The 16,117-nt window shown below is 44.8% G+C and overlaps 1 protein-coding gene across 1 annotated transcript; it reads left to right on the top strand.

Moving 5' to 3' along the window:
- Positions 1 to 1,541: 1,541 nt before the first annotated feature.
- Positions 1,542 to 15,842, top strand: CALHM2 (calcium homeostasis modulator family member 2). Its single transcript, XM_088448720.1, has 3 exons — positions 1,542 to 1,694; positions 8,308 to 8,920; positions 14,237 to 15,842. The coding sequence occupies exons 2-3, from the start codon at positions 8,378 to 8,380 to the stop codon at positions 14,651 to 14,653; spliced, it is 960 nt and encodes a 319-aa protein (XP_088304846.1). The 5' UTR covers positions 1,542 to 1,694; positions 8,308 to 8,377; the 3' UTR covers positions 14,654 to 15,842.
- Positions 15,843 to 16,117: the final 275 nt, after the last annotated feature.

Below are 16,117 nucleotides of genomic sequence, written 5' to 3'. Positions count from 1 at the left end.
GCCCTGAAGCAAGGACTATGATACGATTCAGAACTCCGAAAAGTTGTCAAGTCCAATTTCTTTACATCCAAGTTTTGAAATTGCCCGGTCTGAAAGTGAAAACTGATGTATTATTGTCAGAGAAAAAAATATGCATATTCTCTTCTCAGTTACACTCCTTTGGTAACAGTCATATTGATAACATTAATAAAAACATTTGAAATATTTAGTACCATCTTAAGTAATGGATAATAATCATTTCTATAGTGCCCTTTTTTTAAAAGAACTAAAATAAAACGAAAAAAGAAAAAAAACATTTTATTAATGTGTATAAAAACCCCTTACCACTGTAATATGTGATCAATATATATATATATATATATACTGTGGCAGTATCACCAGAGATGGCGTTGGTGAGCAGCAGGTTCTGTGTGGGATTGGAGAGATCCTCCCACACAGGGTTGAAATACTGGGTGGTGATACACCTGCCAGGTGGAGAGAGCTCAGGTGTGAGATAGTGAAAAGGCCGAGCAGTCAGGCCGGGAGAGACAGTCTAATTGGGACTGTAACAGCCAGAGAGCCCAGTGAAGCTGAGCGAGCCATTGGGGGCCAGGAGGCCGGTGTCCGGACCTTGCAGGAGGCAAGGGGGACCACAAAACTCTCTGACCGTGGGACATTGAAGCAGTAAAGCTGTGGGCTGAGAAAGCCAGGGCCTATATCTGTGTGATACAGGGAAGGCCACCAGGACTGTGTTTTGTTATTTTCTGTATCCTGAATTCACAAGCTGGAAGTAAAAGCATTGTTTATTTACTTGAAAACCGTGTGTGGACCCTCAATAAGCACCTAAACACTGCACCCATCCACCCTCTGCCGAGCTAAATACCCCAAGTCATCACAATATATATATATATATATATATATATATATATATACAGACGAGGGTAAGGTATAGGGAACAGAAAGAAGAACGGGGAAAGAGAAGGGGAAGGGAACAAGTTTATGTACTTATCTTCACCAGTAGCCAGTGATCTCTTATGGCCAAGCTGAGCAGTGGAAAGCAGTTTGACGATTGTGAAAAGAATAACAAGTTACAGCATTTAACAAAGAGCAACTTCATTTCTCCAGGTAAAGGAAAGAGAAGGGGAAGGGGAGAGAGAAGGGGAAGGGGGTGGGTAATGGGGGGGTATTTCTGAATGGTGTATGTAGGGGGATTAAATTTAACAAAAAAAAAAATAGGAGTCTCGGCTAATGGATAGCCAATTAGGAATTAGTAATTTGTTATAGAGATGAACCACCAAAACTGCATTATCTCAGCTGGTAATTATGTAAGAACTGGTCCTGTTAGTGATGTGATGCAGTTATACATTTATCAGGGAAATACAGCTGTAATTCTGAGTAATTCTGTATGAGCAGCATAACTAACATGGATAAAACTACTACTAATAATAAATAATACACTGCCCAGCCCATGTGCCTCAGGGGGCAGTAATAGTAAAGCAGTGTTTATCCCCCCGTTTTGTCCCCTGGATTCCCCTCTTCTAGCCAGGGCTCCATGTCATTTCCTATGAACACACCCCTTGGAGGATTCCTGGACGGCAAGCCCTGTGCACGTCAGTGTCTTATGTACTGTAGCTCTCCCGGCCTGGCCAGCGGCTCCTGTCCGGGCAGTGGTGGATCCTGTGCAGGTGATAGAAGGAAGGAGCCTCTGAGCTGCAGTAAGTTACTTCTGCTGTAATACAATGGGGACCGGTGCGGGCGTCTCACTGCAGGATGCCAGCCGGCGGAGAAAGCAACTTTCCTCCAAGTTATTGGATCGCTGCATTTCTATAGATGGCAACACTAATGGCCAGGGGAAATGATTCCTGCATCACTTTCTTATGTACAACTTGCATTTCCCTGCTTTAAGCCAAGTGCACAATATAGTGCATACAGCACTGGAGGTGTAATAGGGAACACATGGACGGGGGCAGAGAACAGGGACGGGGGTACATACATTTATGATGTTTTAGACTGGTACGGTACCAGCTTCCAGGGCACTGTTTCTCCCTCTGTGCTGTCTGCCAAAAACCATTCCAGCGGCTGTGACTTATATTTTGCTGTATCCTTGGAAATGATTTGTTAATTCGTATCTGGTGGTAACTAAAAGGTTACTAAACAAGGATATTTCCATAATTTGTATTAATGCATCTGACATATTGAATTACATAGATATAGAGGAGCGATCGATAGTTGGATAATACTGAATAAATACTTTTCCACAATTGCCACAAACTTACATTATGTTACTAGATATAAGTTACATTAGGGCTTTAAAAAAATATAAATGTTATAATCTAGTTCTGTTATATCCTGTTAATGAACAGTTTCCTCCCTTGTTTAGTCAGCTTCTGGCAGGATTTACAAACTGCTTAGAAAATACTGCAAGAAGTGAGATCATTGATCCCAGTGTCTGCACTGTGTGTTGTTCAGATGCCCAGTAACTGGAGCTGGATAAAATAAATGCTATAATGGTTCCCAAACTCCGCCATTGCAGTCCAGGTTTTAAGGATATTCATGTTTGAATCCAGATGGTTATTCAGATTGACTGAGTTACTAATTAAGTCCCCCGTGCTCAAGCATGGATATCCTTAAAATGTGGACTGCAATGGCGGAGTTTGGTAACCTCCTGCTCTAATGGTGTTTTTGATGCTAATTAGTTTAGTTGCTTTTACAGCAATAGGAACACCCTCCATTTACACTTAACATACTTACATAGAATATAATATGCATTTACAAGCTGTTTGTTCATGTGTCATTACTGCATTATATATATTCCATTATGAGCTTTAAAGAAAAATATGATTAAATATTTAAGAGTAAGCAAGCCCATGTTGGACATTGAGCTATATCAAAGCACATGCATAAGTGAGTTTATAGTATATAGAGAATAGTATCCCTGGAATTACTGATATCTGTCAAACCTGATCTCTGTTTTATCCTGTAGTGCAGCGTTTCCCAAAGTGCCATTACAATCCAGGTTTTTATGGATATCCATGCTTGAGCACAGGTGACTTAATTAGTACCGCAGTTAATTCGATTTAACAATCGGGGCTCAAGCATGGATATCGATAAAACCAGGACTGTAAAAGAGTATTTCTGTATATACATGCATGGCACTGTGTAAGACATATAAAATATCAGTTCACAGGAGCCGGTAACACTCAGCATTATGACATGGTGGCACATTGCTCTTCCTGTTTTCATATAGGTTTCCTCCATGCCCCACGTACTAGCCCACAGACATACTAGTTTGTTAATTGCTTCCTGTGACTGTAACACACCTTTCAGACATATAGGGCAAAATTTACTAAGCGGCGGGTGCTAAACCCTGGCGGTTTCGGTTTGGAAGCAGTTTTGCTATCTGCAGATTTACTAAGGCCAAAACAGCTGTCAAAACAAATTTTAGAGTAGAACAGGACTCTCATTTAGAATCCGCCACCAAACCGCCGGGGCTTAGAACCCGCCATTTAGTAAATTTTGCCCATATAGTCTAAACACCAAGGTCTATGTCTAGACCGGGCCGGACTGACCATCTCTCACTTCTGGGAAATGCCAGAAGGGCTGATGGGCAGGTTCCGGATAGAAACCCTGGCAGAGCAGCTCCGCCTCCTGGCGCAGTGTCGGTTGGGATACTGAGAGATGGGGGAGTGCAGCAAGGCCATGCCTCCATGCGGCCAAACCACACCCTGTGTGGTGAGGCCAATCCCCTGTCTGCTGAGACTACGCCCCTTTCACAAGAGCTCATCAGGGATTTATGCCAGGGCTGTTTTGCAGCCTCAGTCCGTCCCTGGTCTAGACTATGTGTGAAAGAGGCCGTCCCAGATTAATAGACCCAGCAATTTTCTGGGTCACATGCATGAAAGGGGCTTTACAAGGGAAATTGGCTTGTCCGCTCCAAAGCTGGAAAATAATGAACTAATTATCCACAATATGTTGGCGCAATGTAAATGAGAGATAATGATACTTACTGTATTAAGAAAGTCACAGTGGAAAGTCAGGGTATGGCTGAACAATGTAGTTTACCTTCATCGTACTATTTTCAGTTATTTGGTTTAGCTTTCTATGTAATGTATATTGTGTATATTGTTAGAGATCATCTGATTCATCTTTTTTCTCCCCAAGGTAATATCCTGGATAGTTTTCCACACACGTTTATACATGTTGGTAATAGGAAGACTGCATGCAAACATACAAGGACTACCTGCCTCAGGGCGTTGTGCTGCTAGAAACATATTACTGACAGCATGAAAGTGAGACTTTCACATTCTTCCGTCACGGTCCTCTCCTGAGGGGGAGAAACAACAACCAGCTGCCATTAATACAGTAGAATAGTTTTCTTTGTCAACGCACAGAAAAAAAGCCAACTTGTTGGTTTACTTCGGTGTTTCCTGAATCAGCTTTAGTTTTTCATATGTATTTAGAATTCAGGGTTAGCTACACAATTCTGCCCATTACACCAGCAAACCAAGTTTCTCACCACTCAGGATAGCCATATATTATGTGACATTGTGAAATATCCCATATATTAGCAGATGTCTAAAGGGGTTGGGTACGTGATCCTGGCACACACAATGCCGGCGGTCAAAATCTCAGTGCCGGAACCCCGACGGTGGAAATCCTGACGTATGCAGGTTGATAATCTTACCATAATGCTCACCGTCAGGATCACAGCCGCTGGAACTCTTGACTCCTGTCGGGGTTCCGGCACCAGAATTCTGAGCACCGACATGCCGACTACATCCCGTCTAAAGCTGTAGTATTACTAGTGAGAGGAGCTTCCAATGAGAAGACGGATGGAGTTAGCCTGTCCTTGCCCCACCTCCTGAATGCATGATGTCATAATGTCGCACTGATGGGACGGGGACGCCAGCACCGGGAAGTACGTTTGCATGCTTGGAGCGTCCTTAGGATGCCCTCAGGATGCTCTGGGCAGCTGTACAGACTGCAGGGCCCAGACAGAGCATTGCACATTACGCAGCCTGAATTGGAAGGAAATTAGTATACCAGGCACACCAGGATGACCTGTACCTGAAGTGTCTGTAAATCATGATGGACTGGGACATTGGAAGTTAAAACAGTTCAACCAAACTTACTGACTCTCCCGCAGTAGCCTGGAGGCTCCTGAAAATTGGGTGGCGCTACTGGCTGCCCGCAAGTGAGGGCAAGTCTCCCTGACTGGTGTTTTCTCCGTCTCGTGGTGTGTAAATATTATAACTTCCTCTCAGCGATGTGGTTATAAAATGAAATGAATGTGAGATCATAGTGTATACTGTTGTACAGTCAGATGGGAATCGGTATGTAATCCCGACTACAGCCTGTAAATACTCTAACCCTCCCCTCTTCCTACCCTAACCCTCCCTTAGTGGTGCCTAACCCTAACCTCCCCCCCCTAGTGCATAATCCTAACCTTCCCCCATTAGTGCCTAAATCTAACCCCCCCCCTCCCCGCATCCTAAACCTAACTATCCCGGGGGGGTGCCTATCCCTAACCCCCCCTAGTGGTGCCTAACCCTAATGCCCCCTTTCACTACTCTAACCATCCCGGGGGGCTGCCTAGCCCTAAGTCCCCCTGGGGGTCCCTTAAACTAATCCTCCCCCCGGCTAGACGCTAAAACACCCGGCTTACCTTCATTCGGTAAGCCAGGTGTCGGGATTTTGTAGTGGGGCTAATGATAGGCATTGGGATTTCGATGCCTTTCTTTAGTCCCATGCCGGGATGTGAGTGTCGGGATATCAGCGGGCAGGATAGCGCCCGCCGGTATCCTGACTGCATCCTAGAAAAAAGCTCACCTTATAAATGACAAAGGTGGGCTTTGGATAATCTTAATACTTGTCCTGTAGTGGCCCTCTTACCTCTTTGTCTGTCTGCTCTTATCAAGGGGTCTGTGTACTAACAATCGCAGACCAACCGCGATTGTTATCTATCCATTTCGCCGGGGATATTTATATTTTTAATGAAAATATCCCCGCTATGTACAAAGTGGAACTCGCAGGGACAGCAGGTTGTGATAACCGTTGGCCCCATTAGTTAAATCTGCGGCATTTAGGAGAAGTCTTTCACAGAAGTTAAAGACTTCCCCGGAGGAAGCTGACACTGCGTATGCGCACTGCGTCAGCTTCCGGACCTGGCCGCGGGCTGTGGGGGAGAGATCAAAAGATCTCTTTCCTGCACCTAGAGCTCCCATAGGCTTACAGCAGTTTAAACCAGGATGTAGTCAGCATCCTGCCACACGGGATTCCGACGGCCAAAATACCAGCATCAAAATCCCGATAGCGTCGGCTTCCCAGCAACAGAATCCCAACCGCCGGCATCCCGAAGGTAAGTATCGGGTGTTAAGGAGAGGATTAGGTTGCAGGGTTAGGGTTAGCCATTAGGGCATACTTGCCGACATCTCGGCAGGGGAATCCGGGAGGGAGCTGGCAGGTCCGTCCAGCAGGGAGGATGGGGGCGGGTCAAAGAGGCGGAGCGGGGGCGTGCCGACGCGATTGCATCATAGTGGCCCCGCCCCCCGCTTTGTAATGCCAATATTACTGGCATTATAAGGCAGGGGGCGGGGCTACGATGACGCGAATCGTGCTGAATCGCGTCATCACACCCCCGCACCGCCCACTTTTGCGGCTGGCGCGGGGGTTAGCGGGGAGCCGGCATCTATTGCGGGGGACTTACCTAGTCTTGCGGGGTGTCGGGAGCGGCACCCGATTTTCGGGAGGCTCCCGACAGGCCCGGGAGAGTAGGCAAGTATGCATTAGGGGGTGGATTAGGGTAAGGCACTAGGGGGGAGGGAGGGGGAAGTAAGGTTTAGGCACTAGGGGGGGAGTGTTAGGTTTAGGTATCGGGGAGGGAGTGTTAGGTTTAGGGTGGGGGGAGGGGGAGGTTAGATTTAGGCACTAGGGGGGGGAGTTAGGGTTAGACACTGGGGAGGGGTAGAGGTAAGGGTTAGTCTTACCTTAGTTCCCTTACGGGTGTCGCGATTCTTACTGTCGGGATGCCGCTGCATAGGGGTCGGATCGTAGTCCTCATTGATAATAATGGGGACTGCGATCTGCAGCGCTAATTAGCACTTTGCTGGAGGTTTCTGTGAAATCTCCTGAATTGTGCCATTATTACATAGGAACAGTACATATGCATATTTTTATGTAGAAACAGATTGATACATAGACCCCACAAGTCTTGTTCTTTTCCTGTTTTGTCCCTAATTGTAAAGCGCAATGGAATTTGTTGGCGCTATATAAGTAAAGGTTAAGGCACAGACATCTGCCAACTGCAGGAACAGGCACTAATATGATCCTAGTGCCTAGCGGGTGTATCAGTCAGTGTGTGACCAACTTAAGGGGTATTGTATAACAGTATTTGTCCCAAGGCCCGGCAGATAAAACTCTAGATCAGCAAGCCACCTCATATTATGTACCCACTGATACAATATTCAGTCCGGTATCTATTTTCTCAGGGAAGGAAGTATTTATTTTATACAGATGGAATATGGTAGAGATTTGGGACTGCTCAGAAAAGATGTGTGTGTGCTGAATAGCTATATGCAAACTGAGCATATTTTTCTGTTGTATATCTCGGATACATGATATTAAGTCCCCATATTAAGAACCCCCAATTAAAAGGTGTATATATAATGGGTGCATACCTGTCTGCTGGCACCGCAGAAGTCTCCGGGAAAATGGCGCTGGCCTATTATCCCGGAGTGATCACTGGGAAAATGTTGCGGATGCCATGTTCCTGGCGGCCAGTGCATGTGCAGTATACAGAGTCTACTGCACATTATACAGAGTCTACTGCATATTTGCCAGCAAAAGAGGGGGAGGCCGCATGGAAGCTTAATCCTGACCTCAATATTTATACCGCCGCAGCCACCTGGTCATGTATTTTTATGGAGGGGGATAATGAGAGCACTTCCAATTACTTTTAAAAATGTAAACTTTGGTTCTTTGGTCATGACCACTGTAACAATTACAATTGCACATTTAATGCAATATTAAACAGTTTTGTATTTCTTTAAAGCTCGGAATTAAAAATGTGTTTTTATTATTATCTAGTTTAGACCTTTCATTTGCATCAGTCCTTACCTTATTTGCTTCTCTTGTTCCCATTTACTACATCACTATCTCTAGAGATAATTCCCCTGGTAGGGACAGCAAGCAGAAATCCGAAGGAAACAGACGGGAGAGGGGAAGCCAGAGGTCCTACACTATAACTATATTTACAAAATCATTTTAAAGAAACCTAGTTGGTGAATTGTTTTAATTCGCATTGAAATCATTTTTCTTTCTTTTTCACAGCGTAAAGATCACAGGTTGTTTGTTTTTTGGTTTTTTTTAAATAATTGGATCTTAAAACGGCAGAAGAACAATGGCCGCCATAATAGCCGAAAACTTTAAATTCTTAGCTCTGTTCTTCAAGAGCAAAGATGTGATGATATTTAATGGACTGATTGCATTGGGAACCGTGGGCAGCCAGGAGTTGTTTTCGGTGGTGGCGTTCCACTGCCCTTGTTCTCCAGAAAGGAACTATATGTACGGACTGGCCGCCATTGGAGTCCCAGCGCTTGTCTTATTTCTCATAGGGATCATGTTAAACAACCACACGTGGAATCTAGTTGCAGAATGCAGAAAAAGGGCCATAAAGAACTGTTCAGCTCCGGCTACGTTCTTACTGTTTGGATCTATAATGGGGAGAGCGATCGTGGCCCCAGTGACCTGGTCGGTAATCTCACTGCTCCGCGGAGAAGCTTATGTGTGTGCCCGGAGTGAATTCCTCAACCCTTCCACATTTCTAAACTTCCCTGTTGGCTATGGACCTGACACTATGGCTAAATTCTCCTGTAAAGACACCCCGACTGAGGTTCTGCCATTTAAAGAAGAAGTTATCAGGAGATTAAAGTATGAATCACAGGTAACATCTTCAAGTACTAAATAACACGGCGTCTTGCAAGTATCTAAAAGTACATATAATCCATCAACAAAGGTCAGTTTGTTGGAAAATAAACTGATAATATCCTCTACATTACCTATTTACATAATGGTAAACCTTTGTATAGGGTTTCTCTTCTCAAAATTCACCAATTCTCCTGTCCTCCCCTATAGAGACACATAAATAGAGGGGTGTAGTATGTAATTCCGCCGTCCGCACGGTGGAAGCCCGGCACGGGTGAAGATCCCGATCGCTAATAAGGTAAGTATAACTAACCCTATTCTCCCCCCCTAACCCTCCCTTAGGGCTGCCTAACCCTAACCTCCCCCCCCAGTGCCTAAACCTAAGTCTCCTGGGGGGGTGCCTAAACCTAACCTCCCCCCGGGGGTGCCTAACCCTTACCCCCCCCCTTCCTCTAGCCTAACCCTAACCCTCCCAGGGGGGTGCCTAACCCTAAGTCCCCGTGGGAGCCCTAAAATCTAACCCTGCCCCCCCCTTCCCGCGGCTGTCCGCGCCCAGCTTACCTTCGTTCAGTATGCCAGGTGTCGGGCCCCCGGTGTAGGTCTAATGACAGGCATCTGGTTTTCGGCGCCTGGGCCGGATCTAGGTCTGTGGGGGCCCACGGGCAACAAACGTGTGGGGGCCCATATATATATATATAATATATATATAGGGGCGGGGCTTAATTGCAGGTCGCGGCAAGCAGCTCCGATGAAGAAAAAAAAAAAAGTTCATATTGGGGCCGGAGACAGAGTGTGGGGGCCCCGGGACGACCTCCCCTGTCGCCCTCCCTATAATCCGGCCCTGATTAGTATCTTGTCGGGATTTGACAGTTGGGAAGCCGGCGGTCGGCATTTAGACCTTCGGCTTCCTGACTACATCCCAAATAGAGGTGCCCTGTACAAATGAAACATGCAGGGACCCCTCACCCTTTGGTATCCCCAATCGTTCCCATGCCACAAACAAAAACACGGGGCAAACACGGTATGGTCCTTGGCATAAATAGAGGTAGGCGTAGGCGGAAGTATAGACAGTAGGGAGGGAGAGAAAACAATAGAATACAAATTATAAATAGAGCAGTATGGATCAACAATAGATACTTAAAAAAAATAGACATTTAAGGCAGTAATGGCTTGTAGACATAAAAGCACAAATATATGTGGTATAAACTATAAATATCACAATATTAAAGACCAAAACACTTCTGTAATAAGAATAGTGTAGTAAATGTAGATACATAAAAATAAATGTATGAGATACATATGAATATTAAGTCTGGCTCCCACTTGTAATTTAGCCTGACTTGCAGACTGTGTGAAAGAGTCCCTAGACCTGTTTTCCCTTAAATTAGCCTAAGCAGCATATGCATATACTGTCACCTTACAGTGTGTAAAAGTTATTTCAGTATCACTGCCAAGGACATGTGCTGTATTACAGCAAGGGAATGCAAATGTAATGTAATACGGATTTCATTGCGGTTCTGAAGGACAGCACCAGGGCACGGCAATGCACACGTATGTTGCATGTCATTTGAATTGTTAAGTACATTCTTCAGAATGGCTCATTTGCACAAGCCCTAATGATTAACATTTAAACGTCTTGCCTTTAAAAAATGTATAACTATTATTTTGATTTTTGCAGCATTTGGGAATCTTTTTAGTCATTGTTTAGATGTGATTAAAATATCCTATATGTATGTAGTCATTCTGATTCTCAGTGGAAAGATTGGGCAACATATACTGTACTATCAAAAGAGAGCACATACTGTCACGGGAGTTCCTTTTAAATATCTAAATGGCTTGAACACAATTTAACCAGGCACTATTTGGCAATTAATAAAAGTTAACACAATGGAAAAGAGCAGTATAGCTTTAATAAAGCAAAAGTACAGATTTGTTCAATTTGGACATTGTTTAATATTACAGATGGAGAAAATGGGTATATGTAATAGGTTTTGCTCTATGGGGCCCATTTATCAAAGTGAATTTGAGATAAATTCCCCGAAAACACCTGTTTTCGGGGGTTTACCTCAAATACTAAGTATCCCCCGGATGTATGAAGGAGGGACCGCAGCAGGTATCTCCGATCTCCGATACCTGCTGCGATCTCCCCATTGCCGCCGGCAGCCGCCTCCCCCATAGGTTTCTATGGGGGATGTGATGCGGCCAAATGTATCAATATAGGGAATGCTTCGCATTCCCTATATTGGCCCCAGCAGCTAAGGCCATCTGAAGATAGTGTTAGCCGCTGTAGTCTATGGCAACTTACCGCATAATTAGCCAGCGGAGGGATCTCACGGAACCCTCTGCTGGCAATGAGAGCCGCTCATGTGCAGTCCGCAGGACTGCGCATGCCCAGCAGCCCCGACTGCCCTCCAGAGACATTGCAGGGATAGTCTCCTGTCGGACCCCGTCTCCCTGCATGTCCCGGATAATACATCCAGCAGATAGGATGGCATTTTGCAATGTGATCAGGGGAGTTACTGGCATGCCCTGATCGCATTGCAAAAGCGATCCTTGATAGATGGGGCTCTAAGTCTTACAGAGGCAGATTCAGGTAAGCGTGGCTTCCATGCATTAACTCACAGTGGCTGATTCTGCTCGCAGCCTATGGAGGTGAAAGCAGAATCTGCCTATCCTGATAGGCTGGAAAGCACAAAACGCCTACAGCAGCTGCAGTAATTGGTACACCCCATACTCTGTATACACAGCATACTTGTATTTACAGTTATAACTGGGTAGTTGATATAAAATTTCTGCAAAATATTACCCCAAGAACTACAGATGTGTCCACTTACATCCGTGCTAAACATAACGCATGAGCGCTGTGCGACTCTGTAGCGTCGAGTGTCTTTTAATGCAACGTTGTACCTTCAAATGAATCTTATTTGCAAAGTGATGCAAATAGTCTCACAAGCAGCTTCTGCTGATTAAATGGATATGTGTCATGCCTATATTCTGTGTGTGACTGCGGGTGTATCTGCATGCTAAATGCTACGTTGTTACAGTGTCACAGCCGCTGAACAACACTTCATTTCCTCATTATGTTCTACCTAATTTTATATGGTCGACTTCACTATACCTTCACTAGATACCTGAACGAAATCTACAGCACTCCCCCTCCCAAAGCCTCTGTAATATGAGCACATCAAAGCCTCCGTAATATGAGCACATTACCTCCAATTCGGCTGTGACTCTCTGTAAAGTGGCATTTTGCATGCAGATACACCCGCTGACGCACATAGAATATAGGTATGCAGCATATCATTTAAATCAGCATAAGCTGAGTGTAGGTCCTATTTGCATCACTTTGCGAATAAGACGCATTTGAAGGTAAAAAGGCACACGAAATGACGCTCAGTGCTACTTAGTAATGCCACGGCATGGCCTGACTAGAAGGGCTGTTTAACACGTAAGGACGTAACATGTAAGTGGACACATCTGTACCTAGCCAGTCTAAACCAAATTTGCTTCAGTCATCATAATAAAATGTCTCTTCAGAGGGCCTGATTCAGAGATGTATGATATTTCGATATTTACGCAGTTTAGTGATTATCGGTCGACTGCGAATGCGTCATGGTTGCACTGTGCATACATACATTTCCAACTGGCTACAGCATTAGCATATTTTTGCACAGCAGCCAGGTGCGGGATAGCAGCTGCCAAAGCATTAGTGTACATATCTGAATCATGCCCTAAGAACGTGTGGGATAGCCGCTGTGTGCAGGATAGCAGCTGCCAAAGCTTAGGGCATATCTGAATCATGCCCTAAGAACATTTGGATAGCCGCTGTGTGCGGGATAGCACCTGCCAAAGCATTAGTGTACATATCTGAATCATGCCCTAAGAATGTGTGGGATAGCCGCTGTGTGCGGGATAGCAGCTGCCAAAGCTTAGGGCATATCTGAATCATACCCTAAGAATGTGTGGGATAGCCGCTGTGTGCGGGATAGCAGCTGCCAAAGCTTAGGGCATATCTGAATCATACCCTAAGAATGTGTGGGATAGCCGCTGTGTGCGGGATAGCAGCTGCCAAAGCATTAGTGTACATATCTGAATCATACCCTAAGAACGTGTGGGATGGCCGCTGTGTGCGGGATAGCAGCTGCCAAAGCTTAGGGCATATCTGAATCATGCCCTAAGAACAACACTTAATTTCCTCATCGTGTTCTACCTAATTTTATGTGACCAACTACACTATACCTAGACACCTGTACAAAATCTACAGCCCTCCCCCTCCCAAAGCCTCCGTAATATGAGCACAGTAACTCCAATTCCACTCTCTAACAACCCTAGACTCAACCAGATATTACTCTGCTACAATATACTGTACTGTGAGACTTCTTCTAGTGAAAAATATGAGACCTTTTAGAAAACACATATGATTATATGCAAGTAGGAATCTCACTGCTTTGATATATTGTTTATTGATTTCTATAGTAAGTAAGCAATGTCTCTGGAACAACAGTTTAATTGTTTTCTGTAATGGTGGATGGAGACATCCAGGTGACAATTAGACACATAGGGAAGGCAGAGTCCTAGGGATCTCTACCCCCATTCCTCACAATAGGACCAGACTTGCCAACAAGGCGGAGGTGATGCGAGTTTGGGAGCGGAGGTGTGTCTGCACAATTGCATCATCATAGCCCCGCCCCCGCTACACAATACTGAGACTACCAGCATTGTGCAACGGGGCTGGGTCACGATGACGCAACTCAGTGCTAATTGTGTCATTGGCTTTCCCGGACTGCCAACTTATACAAGAGGGGAGTGGATGCCGGCGGAGCTGGCCAGGAGAATTGCCCACTCTTCCGGTGTGTGTATGTCGAATAGCAATCATAATCATTACAAATGCTTTGCAAACAGGGCCGTAACTAGGGTGTGTGAGCTTAGGGCCCTATGGGCGGCACAGTCACTGCCCCACGTTCCCTGCATCTGGCTAGCAGGGTGCCTGTAACAGCATCCAGCAGCCAAAATTGCTGCTGCCGTGCCATTTGGAGCGTCTTCTGGATGCTCTGGGCACTGCTGTTCTTCTATGCGCTGCTGGCCTTGCCCCCTCGGCATGATGTAATGCGCTCAGTGGGCGTGGCTAGCACAGGACAATGTAACACCCAAGTCTGGTGCTGTTTGCAAATGTTGGGGTACAAATAACGCAAATGTGCTGGCAGGGAACACCCAGGTGGAAAATGATTGAGAACCACTGCCCTAGTTCACACTAATATAATGTAGACCTACATGATACCTGGGCAATGTGTTTGCTCATCTCATATTCTATTTTAATTCTCTGTCCTCTTTTTAGTTTCTCGGTTGGATCCTAATTGCTGTAGTTGCTTCAACCATATTTTTAGTAAAGTGCATGCAGCATTGCTGTTCTCCTCTAAGCTACCATCAGCTGGCATATTGGGACCAGTACCGCTCCTGTGAGAAAGATCTCTTCAGCCGGACTGCCGGAGTCCATGCAAAGGTCCTCGCCGCCAGCAATGTTAAGCAGTTTTTTGGCTTTGTGGCTCTGGATAAAGAAGAGAAGGAATTGGTGCAGGAATATCCTGTGGAGGAGGCCCAGCCAAGCCCTCAATGGAATGACATAACTGGGGTGTATCTGTACCGGGAGAACAAAGGATTCCCTTTGTACAGCCGGCTCCATAAATGGGCCAAAAAGGTCATTGGGAATGGCACGGACGCGGGAAACGTAGAAATGGCGCTGCTAGCAGTGTGAGGCTATGGACATGTTCTAATAAGTGGTAGGATGGGGAGAGCGCTGCTGAGTAGAAATCCTTTTGGGGTACACAAAGTATTATGCAGCAGCTTTATTGTATGGTTTGTTTGGTTCTTTTGGACCATAATACAATCTGGTGGATAATGTACACTATTATGGTTCATTACAGAAAACTAAAGGGAGGTGTATCATTTATCAAGTACATTCTATAAAATGATAACTGTTCTCTTTAGAAGGTTTGGTACATAAATATATTCCCTACCCACCCCTTCCACTCAGTCAACAGAAACTTTGCAGTCCCTTCCAGCGAGCTATACAAAGGATGCCTCCTTGCCTACACTACAGAATAGCAGCAAATGGTGCTCTGCTTATATAGCCCTGCCTCCATATGACCTACGTTGTCCAAAGCGGCGCAGACCTAGATGCTGAGCCCACTGTTGATCACATGGAGAAACTTCAGGGAAGGAGATGTGTAAAGAGGAATTTATTACTGCAGGGGAGGAAGCTTCCTATTGGCTCCCACGCTTGCTATTACTAACAAGCAAAGTAGCAGCCAATAGGAAGCTTCCTAATCTGCATTAATGAATTCCTTCTCACTTCTCCCCAGACCACATCATCCCTTCTTTGCATATTATGCTCACAAAACTACTGCATCATGCCATTTTTATTCTATTGCTTTTATTTGACACATCTGCGACTTTACAAAGTGCCACTTACATTTTGAAAACTTGATTATGTGCCTTATAAAAAAAAAAAAAAGGATTTTTTTTTTCTTTTTAAGCATGTGGTGACCAAATACGGGTGAAAATTCAGTGACTTGACAAAGCCATTACCTTTTTTATTGTAATGAATGCTATTCGTATGCTTTTAAAAGTTTTGTATTTCTTTTGCTGCAGCCTGGGAGCTCGAGCTTTACCTTAAAAGCATAAGTGTGTGTCAGTTGGGGATGCAGCTGACACTGTGCTCCAGGTGCAGCAATTAGCGCAATGGCCGGTCAGTTTCATAAACTTCTCTACAGCAGGTAGATGTTGAAAGTAAATATATCAGCCCTAGCAAAATATTGTATATCCTATTTATGAGATAATGTGCCTATTTACACCTCAGGAATTGTTAATAGTAACTTAATAAATATCATGTTATTGATGCTTTGTAATAATTTTCAAATAAATATTTCATGTTTTGTACAACGCATATGTAGTCCACTCTTTCTGTGCAGGGATTTGCTGTTGCCTGCTGATCCCGCGTTTTATCTGACAATGACAGTACATGGATGGCAAGGAAACATCTCTGATGAATCATATGAAATTATTTCAAGAATGTTTTTTTGTAATAGCTAAAAGTTATAGATACATCGTAGCCTCATGAACTAGCTAACATGATTAATTTCATTAGGAGGCTACGACTGATCCAGGTTTGTTTTGTTTTGCTGACATCATATTGTAGACATGCCTAGCATGTCGACAG

The sequence above is a fragment of the Taudactylus pleione genome, unplaced genomic scaffold (genome assembly GCF_031769625.1).
Source record: "Taudactylus pleione unplaced genomic scaffold, aTauple2 ptg000464l, whole genome shotgun sequence".
NCBI lineage: Eukaryota > Metazoa > Chordata > Amphibia > Anura > Myobatrachidae > Taudactylus > Taudactylus pleione.
This window is presented reverse-complemented; position numbering and strand designations above follow the sequence as displayed.